A 20368-nucleotide genomic window follows, 5' to 3' on the forward strand; every position below is an offset into this window, starting at 1 on the left:
TTTTATTATTATTATTTTTTAAATTACAGCCAATCCTATTTGAGTTACAGTATTACAAAGCTCGGCATAAGCACTATTATAAAAATTTATGAAACAAAATCATTAATGAATTGACAGATACATAAAGAGTATTATCAGCTTTCCCAAATAAAAACAGGTGTTTATTTTTCAGTTTTGTTTAATATTCTTTATTAAATGTATCTTTTCTGTTAGATTTCTCATTGGTTAATATTACAGTCTTGCAACTCAGAATCAAAGCATGCATTATAGAAGCAATGAAATTATTATTTTATTTTATTTGTTTCAAATTAGTGACCAGTGTGGGAAGAGGAAGAACCTTCAATCTCCGTTAACCAAGAACATAATTTCCTCTACTGATTATGGCAAAAATAACATAAAAAATGTCATTCTACTTAATCAATGGAAGAGACAAGTCCAATGTACTGTATGAATGATGACCATAAGAAAAAGAGTTGCAGCTTTATATTCCACTATGCCATGTGAGCTGTTCCACACCAGATATTACCACTAGGGGACACCCACACTCTATAAGCATAACTTGTTTCAAGTGTTGTCTGACAGTTTCATGTCAGTGTACATCTTTATAGTGAATGTTATTCTGGGCTTATTGCAGCAATGTTTCTATGGAAACACATTAAAGCTATGTACACAGTATTAAGAACTGTGTATCAATACCATGTATGTATTTTTTTCTGTGCATTTTAAATGACACTGCATATGTTAGTTGGGTAGGAAAGCTTGTATTACACAATGACTACATTTGGCCAGGAGTCAAAAACGTACATATACTCGAGGCTTCACCCAATACATAATTTATCTTGTCTTCCAGCGAAGTGCTACAAGCGTATCCTCTTCTGTGACCATATTTGGATGTTTCCTATTTGCCTGGCAGACCACAAAGGTAAGCTCATCTTTTTTTCTTCCAAGCCATTTTCTATGCTGCAGTCACAGTCAGGTTCCCTGAGTAGTAATTCCCTTTGAAATGTGCGAGGTGACTGAACATGTAGACACGCTTTCTGCATTTTACTTAAATATGTACACTCTGCTGTCTACCTTTGAGAGGTATAAAGAATTGCCAAGGACAGCACAATGGCAACTTGACAGTGAGACATAAAAATATATTTATTTGGGAGATTGTGCGCCAGGTGAGATATTTATATCGATGAGGACAGTCATGACTTGCAGTTATTTTAAAAATAAGATGTATTCCACATTTAAAACATAGAAACTCAGAGAAGAAAATGTATCCTGCATCTGAATAATACTGAGAGTTCATTCTTCCATATCTCAAAGATGTATCATATAGATAAGCAAACGTTACATTGCATTTGTTTACCATAATCTCTTATTTAGCATTCAATGTTAAAGTCAATAAACGCATTCACCAAATGAATATGAACAATAGTATTAAACCTGGCTAACACCACTCCCAGATCAGTATATATCACTAAAGCAAGTCAACTATGACAGCCAAGAACAACCAATATACAAATCCTGGATACAGACTGATCGCATCTAAAAACACAGATGGAAAATCATAAATTGTATGTAAAGAATCTCACAAAAAGATGCAAAGAATGTGATCATTTTTACACTATTGAAGTGTAATATTGTAAGCACAACTATGGATGTAAGCTTCTTTAAGTAATGTCTGGCCCCTAATTAACTGATAAAAATGTATTTAAATGAGAGTGAAATTTAATTGTGGTTTAGGCCTGTTTACCCATCCTCTAAAATGAATCACGAAAAAAAAAAAAAACTTTTGGACTACAAATGTTTTTCATGAGAATTAACTACATAGTCACTACAAGAGGAATACAGCAAGGTTCCTCGTAGCTTCAAACATGGTTGAAGCGACTGCCTTATTAAGGAGTCCTGCAGCCGAACAAACAATTCCATCTGCTTCGTCTCTGGTGAAAAAAATGCAGTGGACACAACCCCTGTGTCACCCTCTGCCAGATGTAAACCGCCAAAAGACACACTGCCTCTTTTCCCTAAATAAGGCAGCCTTATCTGAGTTCCTGCAATTTCTGCGCAACTCCCAAATATCCCAAAATCCACTGTGGTGGTGGCAGGCCACAGCCTGCGCATTCTTTTCCCTTGTATGGGTAAATCCCAGAGGTGGGCCGGCTCTGTTTTGAGGAGCCCCGGCTGCCGATTGGCTGGGACGGAGAAGAGGGGCGTGTGCTACGGGGCTGATGCTTTAAACAAACTTTTTCGTTAGTGAAACTGACTGCCTTCCTTGGAAGTGAGAGCAGACAAAGGCACAAGGGTTTTTAAAAATAATCACTACCTGAGAAAAAAACCACCAAGGTGAGATATCTGTCTGTTCCTATCTGTGTCGTCTACAAGGGAGAATAGCTCATTGTGCATATGAATTGAGGAAAGTTTTATTTCACTGTAAAACTGACAGCATTGAGGGAGGAGCAGGGAGCCCGAATTGCGTGAGTAACGCTTGCATGCTGGACTGAGGGGAAGATGTGAACTGGAGCTGAAAAAGAGACAAGAGAAACAGGCAATTGTGTGTTGATGTGGGGCTACAATCTTTCAAAACTGAGGCTTACTACTGATCTCACTGGATTAGGCTGAGGAATTCTCAGGCCTGTGACCTATTTAGCTCTGTGCAATTCAAAAGCTGTAGCACAATTACATGGGTCATAATTTGTTATCTTTTCAATGCCTTTATAGGGGGTGGGAATGGGGACACATTCAAGTAGCGGTGTTTTAATGGGCGGCCATTGTTCTTCGTGTTACCTGTGGATATGTGCGGTTAGCAGAAAGGACTAGAAGGCTGATAAGAGACAGGTCAAAGATGGAGTACTGCTGTCCCATCCCTGCTCTCTCAGGCCCTCCAAGCAGTGGCTGCGTTGGACAGTGGTCTCCTCAAACTCGAGAGCATCATGGTTGCAGTTTTAGGAAAAAAGGGATAAGCATGTATCAGAAATGGGATGTAGAATATGAATATTGTGCACGTAAAATACATCATAAGCAAAGCATTCAGGGCGAGAGTTCTAGGTTTTCGCGGCTGTTCGTCTGTATGGCAAAGAGAACAATTTGTGCAGTGTCATTCCTTTCATGCATTTACTTCTACACATATTTAAAATCATACAAAGTTTTGGGACTTTCAGTTGCGTCTGTGTCTTAGTCTAGGGCAACGATGAAAGGAGAGACTTGTCCTGCTGGCGAGAGTGGTCCAGGTCACAGTCCTAACGCACAACGAAACGTTAATTGCTTTGAGTTAGCGACCAGCTGTCCTTACCAGACAAAGGAGCCAGTCATTTTACCCCCCGTATTGGTACTGGAACCGGAATGAGAAGAACGTCGTAGTGCCTAAAGTGTTGGCGCTGGGAGATGCAGGGTTTCTGCGGGGGGGAGAGAAACACCCCCTGAGAACGCGGCCGTGCCGCTCTGATGGCGTTCGGCACCATAGAAGGGGATTCTTATTTAAAGGAGTGCCCGCAACGCCCGAGGCCCTGGGCTAGAACTGCAACCGGCCCAGAATTCCTTATCTCCCCGAAAGGACCTGGCCTCTGTTTTGTTTTCGGCTTCCTCAATTACAGCGTCAGCCCGCTTTCGGAGAGAATGCGTGGGAAGGCAGCCAGAACCGTTCTTTAGATCCTGCTGCGCCCATGAGCCAAAATGAACGCCGACACCAAAAAAAGAATAAAGGAAATGGTACAAGTAAATAGCAGTTAATATCTGCTTAAAAGTAGCAAGGGAGCAGTGTCAATGCCCGCTGCATTCACCCTCTGCCGAGATGCCAAACATCCCTATGGTGGATAATATAGAAAGAAACACTTTGTGAGACAGCAGTATTGGTTTCATTGTGATCAAAGAGGGAATGAAACGGTCTCTGTGATGTTGATCTAGATAGCGGAACTGAGGTGTCGGATGCATTTGAGTTGTGCTGACATGGTTAAACAGTGGAGAAACGGGACGGGACGAGACGGGTCCAAAGAGCTTGCACTGAACATTGAAGTATTTGCATCTGAGATCAATGCTGGGCAGTGATGTGGTCAGAATTATATCCCCCACACTCGAGCCAGTGTGTTTTACAGTGGACTTCAGATACCGGGAGACAGTGCAGCACTGTATTCTTGATAAGGGCATGAAGGCAGGTGAAGATAACCTTTATTAGCTTAGCCTTTATCAGCCCGCACCTAAGGAACCCTGTTGAAACGGTTGTCAAGGGACATTGGTGTTTATGGAGGGATGGGGGGATGGGGGGGGGCAGAACCGTGTGTCCTTCATCGGAAATGCCTAGCAACCGTTTAGGAATACCAGCCTCCTGCTGACTATCTCCTGTTGACAGTTTTGTGTTCTGTGGCCACAAGGGGCAGGGCGAGTTCAAAAGCCCGAAGTACTGATCCCCATCTGTTGCTCTATCCACTGCCCCTCTCCCAGGGGGAGAACGAGTGTTTCCAACAGGCTAGAGGGGCGGCTCACGGCCTTTCATTTCATAACTCCTGGGAGTCCTTTATTCGGCAGCTGTTCTTTTTTTTTTTTTTTTGCTCTGTGGCGTCTTCTAGAAATTCTCAGACTCAGAGCAGTCTGAGGACTAGTCCCTTAACATGGACACGTATCCTCTGCACTAGATTTCCCTCCCACAGAACCCTCGGAATGAGTTTTGTTTAAAAAAAATAAAGCCTAGGGAGTTCATTTTAAAATGTTATTATGCAAGACATGGCATTTTAATTATGCATTGCATCATATTCATTTTCATATGCTTGCTACGGGCATTGCACACCAGAGGTAAAAAAAAAAAAAGACTGTACTGGAAAAAAATGTAATTCCCTTGCATTGGTAATTACATTGTTCAGTCTCTTAGCATCAAATGTCAATGCTGAAAAGCTAAAATGGCACGTTCCCTCCCGCGAGAGCAATTAAGAGAGCTCTATTTCAGGCACCACCCAGCTGTATCAGGACACATCCGCACTTCCTTAGTGACGTTCGGCTGCGGCCTCCTGCGGCTCAGTCTGACTGACGCGGAACACCGTGCGGGCTTTGTTCTCGACGCCGTACACACCTGTCACGAAGTCCCGGAGCAGCGTAGCATTTGGGACTAAACGGCGCAGGTGAAGCGTGAACTACACTCTGCATTAGCATGCATTTATATTCAGCGGGCTTTGTGTGCATTACATGATGCAGTGTGGGTACTGTAGTATAATGTTTAGGGAACTGACCTTGTAGTTTGGAGACTGCAGGTACAAAGGGGTAGGTGGGGTAGCATTGTGCTTTCTTGGTGGCTGAGGAACTGGACTTGAATTACTCCAGTGAAATACCCAGCTGTATATACGGATACTGTATTTGAAGGAAAAAAAACAGTTAGCCAGAAAAGTTTCTTTGGATAAATGTGTCCGTTAAACAAATACGCAATAGAAGCACATCAGCGTGGAGAAAATTATATCTATGGAGAGAAAAAAACCTGCAGGGAACTGGAAGCGGCCATGACATGCAAGACTTCCTCGCATTTTCTTTTGTGGCAGCACACTGCACTCCACTGAGTATATAGTCGGAATTGTAATGCAATCGGACGCTCTATTTTCACCGTGCTTTCTGTATCCCTACCTGGTGCCTCAGTTCTGACTCAGTTGGCCTAATGACAGCAACCCTCCGCGTCCTTCCTAACCGTCAGTCCCGCATTTCGCCACTACCGCTCAGGTCCAGCCGGACACGACGTCGCCGCCACCATGTCGAGCAAACGCGCCAAGGGGAAGACCACCAAGAAGCGCCCCCAGCGGGCCACCTCCAACGTCTTTGCCATGTTCGACCAGTCCCAGATCCAGGAGTTCAAGGAGGCCTTCAACATGATCGACCAGAATCGCGACGGCTTCATTGACAAGGAGGACTTGCACGACATGCTGGCCTCTCTAGGTGAGGGAGGAGTGCTGTCATCAGTGCTCAGCTGTATTATTAAGCATTTATACGTATTCAACTATTGATCAAGGGCTAGATACTTACATACTCTCAGCATATAATAGACAAGTAGTCAACAGTCACCCAGCTGCTTCTTTTCACACCGCGGCCACAAGCCGAGCACGTGCAGAGAAGGGGCGGAGGAGACCCGATCACGTGTGCACAGAGAGAACACCACAGGTGCCTGAATGGCCAACAGGGGTCGCTCGAGCAATGAACGCTGCAGTCTCTGCTGACTGAATCCCTCCCATATATCCCCTGGGCAATGCTAAGCCAAATGTGCGCCGCAAAAGCAGGGGAGTTGATCCGAGGCTGTGGTGCTCGCCCATGCCACAAGCGACACTTTCACAAAGAGAGCTACCCAGCAGCCCCGGCTTTTACATTATATCCTGCAGATAGTTAAAATACTTTTTTAAATTCATAGGTTTTTCATATTTCCTTTTCCACAATATCAGTGTCTTATCAACAGCCCTATACAAACAGATAATCTTGTCAAACACAGAACATGCCACACACAGGTGATATCGTCCAATCATTTTCTGGCTGCTGAGGATGTCTGACTTGATTTGCAGGCAAGAACCCGTCGGATGAGTACCTGGAGGGGATGATGAGCGAGGCACCGGGGCCCATAAACTTCACCATGTTCCTCACCATGTTCGGCGAGCGACTCAACGGCACCGACCCTGAGGACGTCATCCGCAACGCCTTCGCCTGCTTCGACGAGGAGGGGTCCGGTACGATCCACGCCGTGGTCACATCTTACCCTCTGACCGTTCCCATACTCCTTTGCGTATGTTCTGCTGCAAAGAAAAAAAACTCACGAGGGCTATGTAGCATGCGTTCAGGGTTTTATCCTTGTGGATTTGGTCTGCTTCCCAACCAAATAACGTGTGAGTAATGTGTTTCTGTACAGGGGTCATCCATGAGGACCATCTTCGGGAGCTCCTCACCACAATGGGCGACCGCTTCACCGATGAGGAGGTGGATGAACTGTTCCGTGAGGCACCCATTGACAAGAAGGGCAACTTCAATTACGCCGAGTTCACCCGTATTCTCAAGCACGGGGCCAAAGACAAGGATGACATTTAGGCCGCACCCCTCTTCTTCTCAAGATCTCGGCCCAATCCGTCCTCTGGTGCACAAAAACGTATCCTCACCCGTTCGCGCCTCTCCTCTCCCATTCACCTGTTGCAGAAATCGTTGGAAATTGGCGACTCCAAAAATCTACTACTGTCCTCCCTCCCCCAACAAGTCTGAATGCCCTACTGATTGTTCAGATTTCCTCACATTGATTTGCATCCAGTGATAACAAAAACAGGAATTAAAAAGGGCTTAGCTGGCATCTGTAACACCCCACTCCTCCCACACACTGACTACACACTGACAGGCATACCCTAGTTCAGGGCTGCCCAACCCTGTTCCTGTAGGTTTTCACATCAACCCCAAGAAAGCACACCTCATTCAACAGCTACAGATCTCATTGAGCTGCTAATTAGTATGCTTCCTAGAGGTTGGGGCCTTTATGACATTATGGTGGAGAGATTTAAAAAATAAATCAGCAGCTTCATTATTACTCCTACTCAATGTTTCAAGAGCGCGTACGCCAGCAAAAACAAGCTGCATTTAACATGATTATTCCAATTCAATATCACAACACTGAGAAAGTGGCACAAAAATTCATGCGGACCCCCTATTGAATTTGCATGTTTCCGGACCATGGAAGGACCAGTTTTTTCTTTTAGGAAAAAAAAAAAAGTGTTTAAATGCCTCATTCATTATGAAGGAATAATTTTACCGCAGCAATATCATGCAGATGTCTTAACTTTTATATTCTGTATTGGAAGAATAAAATGTTCCCATATACAAACGATTCTTGTCCATGTTTGACATCATGCAGATTAGATGATTGGGTCATTACCTTTTTGCTTTCCCTCTCCCCCAAAGATAAGACAATCTAGAACCAGTGGTCGCGCTAGTCCACGAATGTTGCGTCTTTGGAACGGAGGACAATTCCAAATCTGCATTTTAATGATTCGCTTGCGTTCTGACATAATATGCATGATTAAATGATGGGATTAGTAGGATGAAATAAGTGTTCTGATCAAAATGAATGTGCCACACAGGCTCATATTTAAAAAACCCTAGGAGTGATTTCTGTTTAAGTGAACTCATGTTGAACTAAAGCATGTTGTTTACATTCAGTTTCACCTTTGACTTTTCATTCAAATTAAACACTTTCTCTTCAAATCTCAAAACCAATGGCTATGTAAATATTATGATCAATATGAAACACTAAGACACCAAAAGATGAGACTGTAAGAAACTTGAAATTATTTTGTTGTGGTTCATGTCTGCGTCATCACCTGTTGTAATCTTTAAAAAAACCCTTGGAATATCATACTTTAAGGAATGCAGTGCATTTTTTCCTGCATTTTGGCTCTTTTTCATTAAAAAATAATAAAACATTAACTACTACTGAAAACATACCGGTTACAGTTGGCTTCTGAGCAAGCTCATATCAAATTGGGATTACAGCATGGTGTTAACTGCTGACAGTGTAGATCAACACTCCCAACAAAAGCATACCTCTTGGAACCATGAAGGGTCACTAACATTTTGTATACTGAATTCCACTGCTTGTCAAGTGGAAATTAATTTCTGTAGCCAATCAATGAGCAAGCCTTTAAAACTTAAGTGAATATAAGCCAGATCACATGATTACATTCTTACTGGAACCGAAAGTGAAGGGCATGATGGAGATCCTTTCTCTGACATTGGGAGTTTCTTACTTTGGCATAGCAAACTTTTGATAGCTTTATCAAAATGTTGACATCATTTGTGTGGAAAGGGAAAACTACACCAAGCCAGAAAACCAACAAACTGGAACAGGCTGACAAAAAAAAAAAACATTACAAAGGATAAGAAAAACTGAACCTTTATTCTCTGAAATGCTTGTACAAAACACATTAAGGCTACAAAATGAAAGATTTGAAAGGTTTATCCCCATATATTGCACAGACTATCCAAAGGTTTACATGAAGACAGGGTAACTATGCCCCTTCCTGATCTCACGTAAGGCAAGATGGCCAGTTCATGGTCGGTGTTCACCCATGCTAAAGTGAAACGTTAAAAGGTCTTTATAATGCATTTGGTCAAATAGAATAGCTAGGCTAGGTTCATTTGTGCCACAGTACATGCCAAAAAACAGTAAACAAAAAGAAAACTTAACAAAAATACACATGCGTTTCACATTGGCATCTATGGCCCAACATTCATTCAGCAGCTACATATGAAATACAGTTTTTATTCATGGGGGGGTTCCAGCATCACGGCAAGTTCAACAGATAGGGCTGGATGGTAGGAAAATACAATCTCATGAGAAGCAATGGACATGCATGTTAAAACCATCTGACTGCTCCTTCTCAGAATTTCACTTCATACAGTAAATGTTCCTGACCCTTCGACCCCACCCCGATCCAACAAGGGACAGACAAAGCCGAAAGCTATATCCTTGCACGTCTCTACCTGCGAGACGATAGTCACGATGAGAAATCGGAAACTCTTTGCCGTCAGGTCTTTTCTCTCTGCAAAGTATACAACTCGGGAAAAATTCCCCATCGGTGATCCGTTTCATGCCCGTTTTATCCAGTAATCCTCTCACTAGCATGCAAGTGACGAAATGACATCACATCTCACTTCCCACTGGGCTGGAGTGAGGAAACGCTTCTGATGAGCAACATTACATAATCGCATCATGCCGTTTCACAAAAGTGGATCTCCCCCCGGCATGACTCTAGAAGTGTAACACAGAACTACGAAATGCCTGCGTCATCTCACCTTCACGTAAAACATCTCATAATCGCCCATCGACAAAACCAAAACAACAGACAGGGAGGAGCGAAGAGGATTGAGAAGCAGCAGCATCATCTGTCAGACAAAAATTTGTCAGTTTCATGGAAACTACACCTTTGTTCAGAACATGTATCGGAAGCAGAACCAATATAAGAGTATATTGGGAGGGGAAGGGGGTAAAAACACCCGGGGTTAGCCTCCAAGTATGAGTACCTGACCTTACTACCGTTTCACAGCTGAATATGAAATGAAAAGTTTTCCGCGGGAAGAATAAAAATTGTTTTTTTTAAGATTAAAAAAAAAAAAAATGACATTTGAAAATTTCACCCAGTGAAAGTATTTGGCAAGATACAGACATGAAAAGTACACATTTGTAGGCTGTGCTTTGCAATTAACAAAGATGAAACAAGTCTGCATTTCTTCAGTTGACAACACAAGGTGCCTTTCAGTGTTTGAGATGATTTGACAAGTAACAGATTAGAAGGCACCAGTAATGGTCAAGGTCTCAGGATAATTTGGGTACACCGATTTAAGCCAGTGTCCATTCCAGTTTTGATGCACAGTTCCTTTAAGAGAACGCTGGGGGTTTTTGGCCAGACATCTTATTTTCATTCCTCAATTTGTACATGACATCATTACTTTTGCTACTCGGTTAAATGACAGGAAATTACACTGAAGTTAGGCACTCGTGTTTACCCTCCCGGTTTTACTGGCAAACAATAAAATAAAACTTTTAAAATCTTTACTGGCTTAAACGACCATGCAGAAAGTGATTCTAGACCCTCAGGCATCCTTATTGCATCATATTGCAGAATTTTTGGGAGGTTGCAGAAGATGTACAAATATAGTTGAATATGCAAGACATGAGACTGTAGAAAGTCCCTGCTAATTAACAGTCCTTTTAATCAAAAATAAAACAAAGATAATCTATGCAGTGATGCTTTGGAAACATAGTAACACTGAACAAAAGAGAACAAGGTGACACATCCAGTCGACTTGCTCCCGCAAAACAAATGTCTTGGTCTCGTATTTAAAGCAACAGCGCAACCATCGGGAAATGGCGTGCGGGAGAGGAGCGTCCGCGGCAGCGAGATAGCCATCGGAATCAAGGAGTTATGCGCACAGATCCATCAATTTCCCTTCCCTTCTCTTCCGAGATGTTCCAGAAAGCTGGACTGAGGTCCAGCTGTGGAATGCTCAGATCTGACGCTAAAATCTAAATCTTTTTTTTTTTTTTTCTTCTTCTTCCCTACCAGCTCTGTAAAGTGCATGTGAAATGGCACACAAAACAAACTGCCTGCTCTTGTTGCCATAAGGAAAGTTCCAGAACACAAAGCAGGACACCGGATGGTTGCAACCGTGCCAAATAGCGCCCATCGCTGGGGCTCGACTGACGCGCAAGGGGAAATGCTGTTTGTAGTTGTGTAAAATTCTGCCATTAAGGAGAATACTGAACGGACAATATCCTCCTTGTTCTGTAGCTACTCCCAACGTAAAAAAGGGGGGAATCCCCAAGCCATGTTACGTGTACTCTGAAGTTCCTGCTCAGATTTGTAACGTGGCGTATTTTAAAAGTAAGAATCTGATAAAAACACCTTTGGAATGTGGGCGTACAGATAGTAATGGAACAACCCCACCCCCAGAGGTCCACCCCTGACCTCAGTGAATAAAAACCACTCTAAAAAAAAAAAAAAAAAAAAAATGATCCTAGTAAGAAAGTTCCAGAGCCCCCTGTAAACACGCTGTCCCAGCAGCCTCTGCGTGTCACAGTACAAGCCGCATGGGGGTGATGGGCCCCAATCAGGAGCAGAGGCTGATGTTAAAAAGGTAGGTAACCCAGATGAGGAAGGGGGCTGGGAATGCAATCTCGTGTAGTCTATTGATCTCATCGCTCGTGTTTCTCAGGAGTCCATGAGTATGTCATGTGTCAGTGTGTGTGTTTGTATGTGTGTGTGTGAGTACATGTTTAGGGCTTCTGATCCTGCTGCCCCTAGTTAACAGCTTCAGAGAGAGAGCACAAGGAGTGCTGGGGCCCCCACACACAGGGAATGGAGCTGGGGGTCGCAGTGGGCTTCCTGGCCTCGTTCTGAACCACGCTCCACACTGCGGGCTCGTAGGCCCTGCGGCTTGGGGACACGCGGCTCGGGGACACGCTGGCGGCTTCGGCCCGGTGCACGCTGGGACCTGGGCCGGTTGCCGTGGCAGTCTGTGCAGCGGCGAGGTGGGAGTCTAGCGGCAAGGCCTCGTTCTTATCCTCCCGGCCCGACCCGCTTGCCGGACAGTCCTCAGCCACGTTCCTCTCCCTGGGGGAAGGCGGGGTGAGGGCGGGGATTTGGGCGGGGGCGGGGACAGGGGCGTGTCCGGCTCCGGCTCCGCCCGCCGTCTCCGCGCTCTGCTGGAGCTCCAGCTCGGCCGCTCGCTGCAGTGCGGCGTCCACCAGCAGCCGCAGGTCGCTGAAGTCCTGCGGGCACAGCTCCGGGGGTGTGGGGGGCGGGGTGTTGAAGAGCACCCCCGTGGGGCTGGCCGTGCCCACCCGGGTGAAGGCGGCGGGGCAGCCGGGCGGGGCCTCGCCCTTGCCCGCCCTCTTCAGCAGGCTGTGGGTGTCGGTCTGGCCCAGGGCCGCGCCCGCCTCCTGGCCCAGGAGGCCCGAGGTGAGGATGGCGGCGGCCGTGCTGCCCAGCAGGCTGAGGTCCAGCGTGGGGGCGGGCCGGATGACCGAGGGCCGTCTGACGGGGAGGGGGGACGGCGCGCTCTCGGGGGAGCTGGCTCTTCCTCCTCCTCCTCCTCCACCTCCGGACAATCGCAGGTCTCCCTTCCCTGCCCGACGGGAGATGGTAAACTGATTGGGGTCTTTGCCGTCCTTCCGCAGTAAGTCTGGGAGCAGCCTCCTCCGAGCGTTGATGAACCAGTTACAGATCTGGGGGGACGGGGGGGGGCAGACGTAATTAACTCAGTCAATTCAAAAGCTGTGAAATTCACTCTCACACACACACACACACACAAAACAGCAGTGACCAACAATTCTGACAGGCAAACACAACAGCAGTAGTGATGAGGGATGTGATTCTTTATTATTACTTTAATTGAATACCCAAATAACAAAGAGAAACATTAATAACATTTGAAAATACTGGACTTTATAATACAGACCCAGAATTTTCATATGTAGTACTAAATTGACAGATTCCTTTTTCCTAAATGAATTAGCAATTTTTATGGTTTGCATCCCCAGTTAATTAATGTGTGGGAAATTATGTAGCAATGGGATTTCATGCATATTTCTGAAAATTACAGTTGGACTGAATTGTCACTAACCTTGGCCCAACTCAAAAAGTGGGAGAGGAAAAACCGGAAGTGGTACACCATACCTTACAGCAGTGGTAACCAACCTTGTTCCTAGAGATCTGCCATCCTGTAGGTTTTCATTTTAACCCCAATTTGGTACACCTGACTCTACTAATGACAGCTCTAGCTGTTGAATGAGGTGTGCTTTGTTAGGGTTAGCGTGAAAACCTACAGAATGGTAGATCTCTAGAAACAGGGTTGGTTACAACTGCCCTACAGTGATATAACAGTATAGCACAGTGTACAACCAGAAAGACAAATCCACTGTAGAAATGGACAAGGTCGAAACTCCGAATAATAATGAACAGAACAGACCACGGCCATTCATTTTGAGCCTGCTAGATGTCCAGGAGACCAAAGGAACAGGTGAGCAAGAGGAGAATGAACAGGAATCAACACAATAGTGAGATGTGAGAACTCTGCATTGCATCCGTTTTCATTTCACTGTATCTGCATGTAGCAAGCTTACATGGAATTGGGCATCATCTCATCTTTGTTGTACCCGTCCAGTCAGTACCGATAGCATAACCAATGATCATCATCAATGCATCTTTGAAAATACACCAACCCCAAAGTGGTCCAGAATCTTGGATAAGTTGTTTTAGCCAAAAAAAATAAACACATAACACATTTTTCTATTTAAATATTTTTTGACAGCCTGCACAAACACAATAGCTCACAATTTCACTAAGCTCCTGTGGAATTGCTATAAATGTAGCTAGGTGGCTACACCTCTATGAACTAGCTTCTAGCTTCTCACTAGCTTCCGCAACATTACTTGGCTAGCTTTAACAGGGAAACACTTCTGCTTAAAAAATAAATAAAAACAACTTTGAAGGGGGCGTGGCTTAAGACCTCAGTTTCTATACATTTCTGCAGCCTTGCAATGCCTTGCAGCGAGGAGATTTATATTATATATTTTTTTACAACTGCACCTCAACTGTTTTGTTTAAAAACGTTAATAAATGTTCAATTGTATGGATATTTTCTTTTAATGTATTCCTGAACACAGCAATGTTAACATCCCATTAGACTAAAAAACAGCAAGCAAATTTGAGCCAAAACACCTCCCTAACCTCCATTTCAGTCCCCTACTCCCTAAATAAGTCAACAGATTTCAAATATCAAAGACAGCAGCTCATTAATTATGTTATAAGCACACAAAGACACCCTTCAAGTAACTTGGCATAGTAGAAGAGTGCAAAAATGAGTTTTCATATTTCCAGTTCAAAATATAAAGTGCTTTTCCAAATCAGATATTTCTCTCAGGACGAGATGCGGTACTTTTACTTTACTGGCATTTAGTATGCTCTTCTCCTGGGCTGCTAACAATGCAAAGTTTGGCGATCGAAACACACCAGTTCTCCAGACGTGAAGAGAGAGAGCACGTGCAGACTGGATTGACTACTTGTCTGCTACTCTCTACGAGTATTTATTACAAGTAGCCTATTCAATCATCTCCCCTACCACCAGTCAATGCTTCACACGTCACACACAATGTTCATTTCCTTAGTACTGCAGGACACATTGAAGTGTTACATGAGGTCAAAAATCAGTAACATTCTTCTCTAGCAATCCGAGGTCTCACTGAAGCAACACGACAGAGCTCCCTCTCGTGGTGACATTAGACAGGGCTTTTCAGAAAGGCCCCCAAACAGCTGCCATTAATTAAGTCCTCAGCCAGAAATACTGAACAGCCTGACTGACATTCCATTACACCCAAAGCAGGAGAAAGATGCGATGCAGCAAATGGCAATTTCCCACTTTGGTGGGAAAAAAACAACTTTACTGGCTTACATATTGGTTTTAATGCATCAAATCAGAGATCGGATCAATTAACCTTAATCGGGATGCAGCAGGATGATGTAAAGCTGAAATGGTGTGGAAATTGAACTTACCATCAGATTCATTTTAACCTCACACATTAATGAAGACGGCATACAGTGCATCAAATTAACGGGCGTAATTCAGTGATTAAATCATGCTTGTTTATTTTCTTTGGTAGTTCCAAAACACTGCTCTCTGCTCTTATAGGTATACTATGCAGGATTTTGCGGGCCTTCTAGACTCTGTTTGTAATCAACCCACACCTCCGCCGAGGACACACCCCCGAGCATGACAAGCAAAATGTCAAGAAGAGGTGAGGATGGTCAGAGATATTGAAAATAGCATTTTAAAAACAAGTGCACCCCTTAGTGTGTGAGAAAATTGCACTGTAGCTACTCTGTACTGCTGTTGCAGTTATTCTGTGTTTTTTATCCATTGATATATAGCTATTCTGGACATTTGGTTAGAATTGGGATGTAAACACGGAATCTTGTGTGCAATAAATAACTTTAGCAGGTCATAGGTAAATAACATTAGGACTATAGACCATAGCTAGCTAATACACCTGCAAAGTGAATGACTTTATGATAAAGTTATCCATCGCCTATCCAAATATTAGCTTCTTTATTTTCTCAAATGCAACATAAAATATAATATGTTCATGGCGATGGATAACTGGTATTTTAAGTGAATTGTACCTTATGTAACCTGTGTTCTGTAGTTGTTCCAATGACCTTCAGTATGCAGTTATTGTGTGTCGCTTTGAATAAAAGCATCTGCCAAATAAAATGTAGTATAATATAATATTACATTGTTATATTTCTGAGGTATAGAGATAGAAATAACGTGCTGAAGGTTTAGCAAATATTAATTTAGCGTCATTTTCAATAACTCAAAGGAAGTACTACAACTTATGAATAGAATGTTTACTAAGCCATTGATTTGAAACTCTGTTAACTATTAGCTTTGTTAGTGAAGTTGGCTACACGTAGCTGCATGCTGTACAAAATTCAGTTCCTCTGACTGTAATAAATGCAGGTGCATGCCTAGGCAGTTATGCTATGTTTTATTATCAGTGAACCCTGATGAGGACGGGAATCTTTGTTAGCAACTTTGTTAGCTCTGTTAGTGAAGTTGGCTACATGTAACTAGATAGCATGCATGCTGTATCAAATTCAATTTCCTTGATTGAAATAAGTTGCAACTATGAACAGTAACAGCAGTTCCCAAAGGGAAGGGAGGACATCTTGATGAGAGAACAGAATTTGATACAAAAGCTACTCAACCTTGCACATCTAGCTGTTTAACGTATCAAACTAAAAGTGATATTACTTACAGGTCCAACAAAAAACAGGCCAACTCTGTGTCGCAAAAGCAATTCAAGCCCTGTTGGCTTGTCTTTTTGCTTCGCTGTATCTATGTTTTTTAGCATCTGCCATTGCAGCAGCTAACTAGCAACAAACACTTTGCTGGAATCTGATCCTAAATCACAGGCCCTGCAGCCACACCCACCCCTACCCACACAGAAAAGAGCGCCATGCCCAGAAACATCCCGAACACATTTTAGAATAACAAATAAATGCAAAAGGTGCATGAATTTGGTGAAAGTGCATCATAGATATGTCTTAGCATAGTTATTTTACAATATTTCAAAGTAAAAAATCCTGCAAAATATGCATTTAACATTCACTTGCTTGTAAAAAGACAAACCAATTCCCTGATATCTGGCCCTACACTTAACAGTAGTAACCCATAAGCACACTCCTACCTTTCTCTCCAGTCTGACCAGGATTCCTCATCCTATAAATTGACTTAAAATCATCTTTTCAAATCATTTTAAAAAATTGCATTCCCCCATTAAGTACCAAAGCCTCAGCTACAACTGTGACTAAAACAGAGTTAAATGCAATGTGTACTCCAGGACACAAGGCAACCAAGGAACCTCACTCCGTTCTCACAGATCATGCCATAGGCCTAGAGTTATTTCATGACAGACACAAACAAAGTTTGGGGGGAGGGTTGGGGGGGCAGGAATTAGTTTGTGGTCTGGCAATGCCTTACCATTTGCATGACAGGCAGGGGACAGTTCCTCTACTGAAAAGGGCTGGGGAAATGCATGCCCCCAGGGCAGGGATTATTTAACAATATAAAGGTGCACGCAACGTTACGGGGGACAAGTATTTGCACGTCAGCCCTCGGAAAGCTTTGAGCACGTGCAGCATTAACTATTAGGTCTGATTTCTAATTGAGGAGTTGCACCAGAATGTAGACCGACACTGTATAGCCCTGTGGGAACACATAGTAGACACCAGCCCTCAACTCGTTAATTCGTTTCATTTCTTGCATAGTGGTTCAGTCCGATCGGCAATGCATTAAATATCTTACGGTTACGGCCTACTTTGCTCTGGTCGCTCTTGTATTTGGGTTAAGTCACCGGGGTGATCTTGTCATCTACCTCATTAATATTGCTCACCTGCAGCACTGAAAGGCTGGTTTGACCGGAGAGACTCAGCTTCTCCTGTTCGGACGGGTATGCATTGAAGCGGTGCTCGTATAGCCAGCTGCGTAGAACCTGCACGGCTTCCTTTGGTAGATTTCCGCGGCGCTTGCGCTTCCCGGAGCCTCCGGACAGGTCCAGGGGAGAACCGCCCCCGTCATCCTCGCAAGCGTCGCTGTCCGACATGGTCGAGAACTCTGGCTCCCCCTCCAAGGCTGGCAGAAACAGAACAGACGACGAATAAAAAAACCCATTAAGTCTTCTATCGTCCTCCGCCACCATCGTCATTCATTTGTGAAAACCCCGCGTAACAGCAGTCTTTCTATTCAAAGAAAAGTAAACTAGGGGATGTTTTTAATTCAGGAAGACGCACATAAAAAATGTAATGGGATACAAGATATATGGATGGCCGTCATTAATTTCCCACGCCGAACTATCATTGAAAGCATTCCAAATGTGTTTTTTAGGTAGGCGCTAGAAGGATCCAGGCCTATATCAGACACTGCTGGGTGGCGTCTTGGAAGGAAAGAGTGCAATAAAATTCTTGTGACGTTTGACCTGACATTTGCAGGCTCCAAATCTGAGCTGCATCTATGGGATACGTTGTGCACGCACATTTAGACATTAGCAGACACGGTTATCCAGAGCAACTTAAGTTACAAAAGCGCATACGCACACGTTTCGTGTATTAACTGTCATTATTTTGACAATGCTGCAAAGTGTTACGCAATGGAATCAAATTAACGCCAAAGCATGTAAACCATACACACCAAACACTTGGTAAAGTAGCCTACTTTCGCGAATCCTAGTCCACATAACGCCTAGTCCTCCCCCGCCGTGAAATCTGATCTCCGGCAGCAGCTAGATTGTGGGAATTCCTTCGTCCTCTCTTGACAAAGAGGACAATGCCCATCACCACTTCTACTGGCGAGGGAACCGTGCACGTCTCGCACGACTATGCAAGTTCCAATTCTCCTTGCCTGAGGCAGGTAAAACTGAATTGGTGCAACTGTTGGCTATATAGCACATGCTAGCCAATGTTCCTTGGAATAAAAAAGGAAAGTTTGCAATTTCCACGCAAGAAGCAAACAATATTGAAACCAATAAAGTGTCCTGCAATGCAGAAAAAAACATTCACCCAACCGATCAACTAATGTTACGATTAAAATTGGTTAAAGCTATGTATTCAAATATGTTGCGCGTCGATTTTTGCCATTGACTGATGTGTTTTAAGTAAAACGAAAAGGCCTACAACTAGTTATTCAGAAACTACCAAAAGTGACAGATGGTCCGATTTGAAAGGGGAGGGGGCTCGCGAGATGATGTTCTGTCAACAAAAAAAGGGAAAAAGTTTAACAAAACACAAGGGCTTAGAACCCTTTTTTTATTTAAATAAAAACATATGTTAGCAAGCAATTTATCTCATACGCCATTTCAGTTGATTATGTGCTGGATGAACTCAATGCAGAAAGGTTGAAAAAAAGCACTTAATGCTAGCTAGCAAGCTAACTCAGCAAACACTTATGCACGAGGCGAATCAATTCTTTTATGTCCAGGGCAATTCACTGAATTCTTCTATCTAGCAAACAGTGCACTCGCTTGATTGATAGTACTATTTCGCCAACAGCCTCAAAACTGACGATGCGAACTGTGGCAATTAAGCTAGCTAACACAGCCTATCGAAAATCACAATGAAAAAAGTTTAAAGGAGCCATTTGTAGGCTACTCAGTTTGTTGGAGCGTTACGGATAGGATAGGCAACTTAGCTAGCTAGCACGGAGCATGGGTCTCCTGCCGTCTAGGATAAGCTGGCGAGCTAACAGTAACTGTAGTTGAGGCTGTAAAGGGGAAATGAAACCGTGATGCTAAAAGAAAAAACAGACGCAAACGCTCCGATTCATAAGTTGGCTACAGCTGCTTGCCCGCACCGTGTTTAGCTAGTTAGCTAATACAAAGAAACCCCATTCTACCATACGCCCTCCCCAAACCGGACTGTTCTCCCTCGCTCCGCCAGATGGACACCATGCTTGCTCCCCAAGATAACTGTCCCTCCAAATTCAAACACAAACACACGCTGCATTTGCTCGCAACAAAAAGCCGCATTCCTTTTAAAATCAACAGTCGACCACGCTTCGCAGTTCTCACAAAACCGCAGCCAGAAAACCCGAACGAAAACAAAATATCTACAAACATTCACTGATTCACCGTACCTCTCTTGAAGGTTTTCATTCTTTTTAAAAAGGTCGAGGGTTTCTTTGCTGGCCGGCTGCGATCTTCGAAGTTCTTCACAAAATACGTGCTCCTAACAAGCTAGTGACAAACGGGAATTTCCAAGCGTACAAGGTATGGCATGCGTTTTCACGGCGTCTGCCTTCCGCTTTTATTACTCCTGTTCGCGTTTCTTATGTAGTTTTCATAAACGCCTTTCCGTTTTCCCTCACCTCAACCTCCTAAAACAATATTCCCGTTTTATCAATTGTGTAACGCAGCCCTGTATACCTGCATGCAGCAGAACCAGTTAGTTCTACGGGTTGCCAATCTGACAGTCGCAGCTGGGAAAATCCCTCCTCTCCTGCCTGTGCTGTCCAATCACAGCGGCAGAATTGTTTCAGACAAGCCCGTGATATCCGCAGAGTGACTGACAGAGAGCACCTCATTCAAAAGTCAAAAGGCCCAATCGTCTGAAAAGTGTTCCTGCGTTGCTGAATTGTTTGCGATTTGTAATGGAGTCTATCTAAAATATGAATTATGAATTGCCATATCGAAGTGAAAAAACACAAAGTACTACTCCAACTAGTGCTACTACAACCAATAATAATAATAATAATTTATCAATGCAGTTAAATAGATATTTCAAACAGATGTCCGATCGAGTAAGTAAAATAACATGGTTTACACATGGCAGTAGTA

At 43.6% G+C, this 20368-nt stretch overlaps 2 protein-coding genes across 3 annotated transcripts; one reads left to right on the forward strand and one right to left on the reverse strand.

Moving 5' to 3' along the window:
- Positions 1–2187: 2187 nt before the first annotated feature.
- Positions 2188–7804, forward strand: LOC135237544 (myosin regulatory light polypeptide 9). Its single transcript, XM_064304758.1, has 4 exons — positions 2188–2334; positions 5683–5895; positions 6510–6671; positions 6851–7804. The coding sequence occupies exons 2-4, from the start codon at positions 5712–5714 to the stop codon at positions 7024–7026; spliced, it is 522 nt and encodes a 173-aa protein (XP_064160828.1). The 5' UTR covers positions 2188–2334; positions 5683–5711; the 3' UTR covers positions 7027–7804.
- A 1052-nt stretch (positions 7805–8856) lies between these two features.
- LOC135237543 (homeobox protein TGIF2-like) lies at positions 8857–20068 on the reverse strand. Of its 2 annotated transcripts, none has more exons than XM_064304757.1 (3): positions 19669–20068; positions 17435–17673; positions 8857–12706 (listed from the first exon to the last, which is right to left on the reverse strand). In XM_064304757.1, exons 1-3 carry the CDS (start codon positions 19685–19687, stop codon positions 11780–11782), a joined length of 1185 nt encoding a protein of 394 aa, XP_064160827.1. In that variant the 5' UTR covers positions 19688–20068; the 3' UTR covers positions 8857–11779. The 2 variants fall into 2 exon arrangements, with proteins under 2 accessions (XP_064160827.1, XP_064160826.1); XM_064304756.1 differs by lacking the exon at positions 19669–20068 and adding an exon at positions 18253–19628.
- Between the last annotated feature and the right edge of the window lie 300 nt (positions 20069–20368).

The sequence above is a fragment of the Anguilla rostrata genome, chromosome 13 (assembly GCF_018555375.3).
Source record: "Anguilla rostrata isolate EN2019 chromosome 13, ASM1855537v3, whole genome shotgun sequence".
Taxonomy (NCBI): domain Eukaryota; kingdom Metazoa; phylum Chordata; class Actinopteri; order Anguilliformes; family Anguillidae; genus Anguilla; species Anguilla rostrata.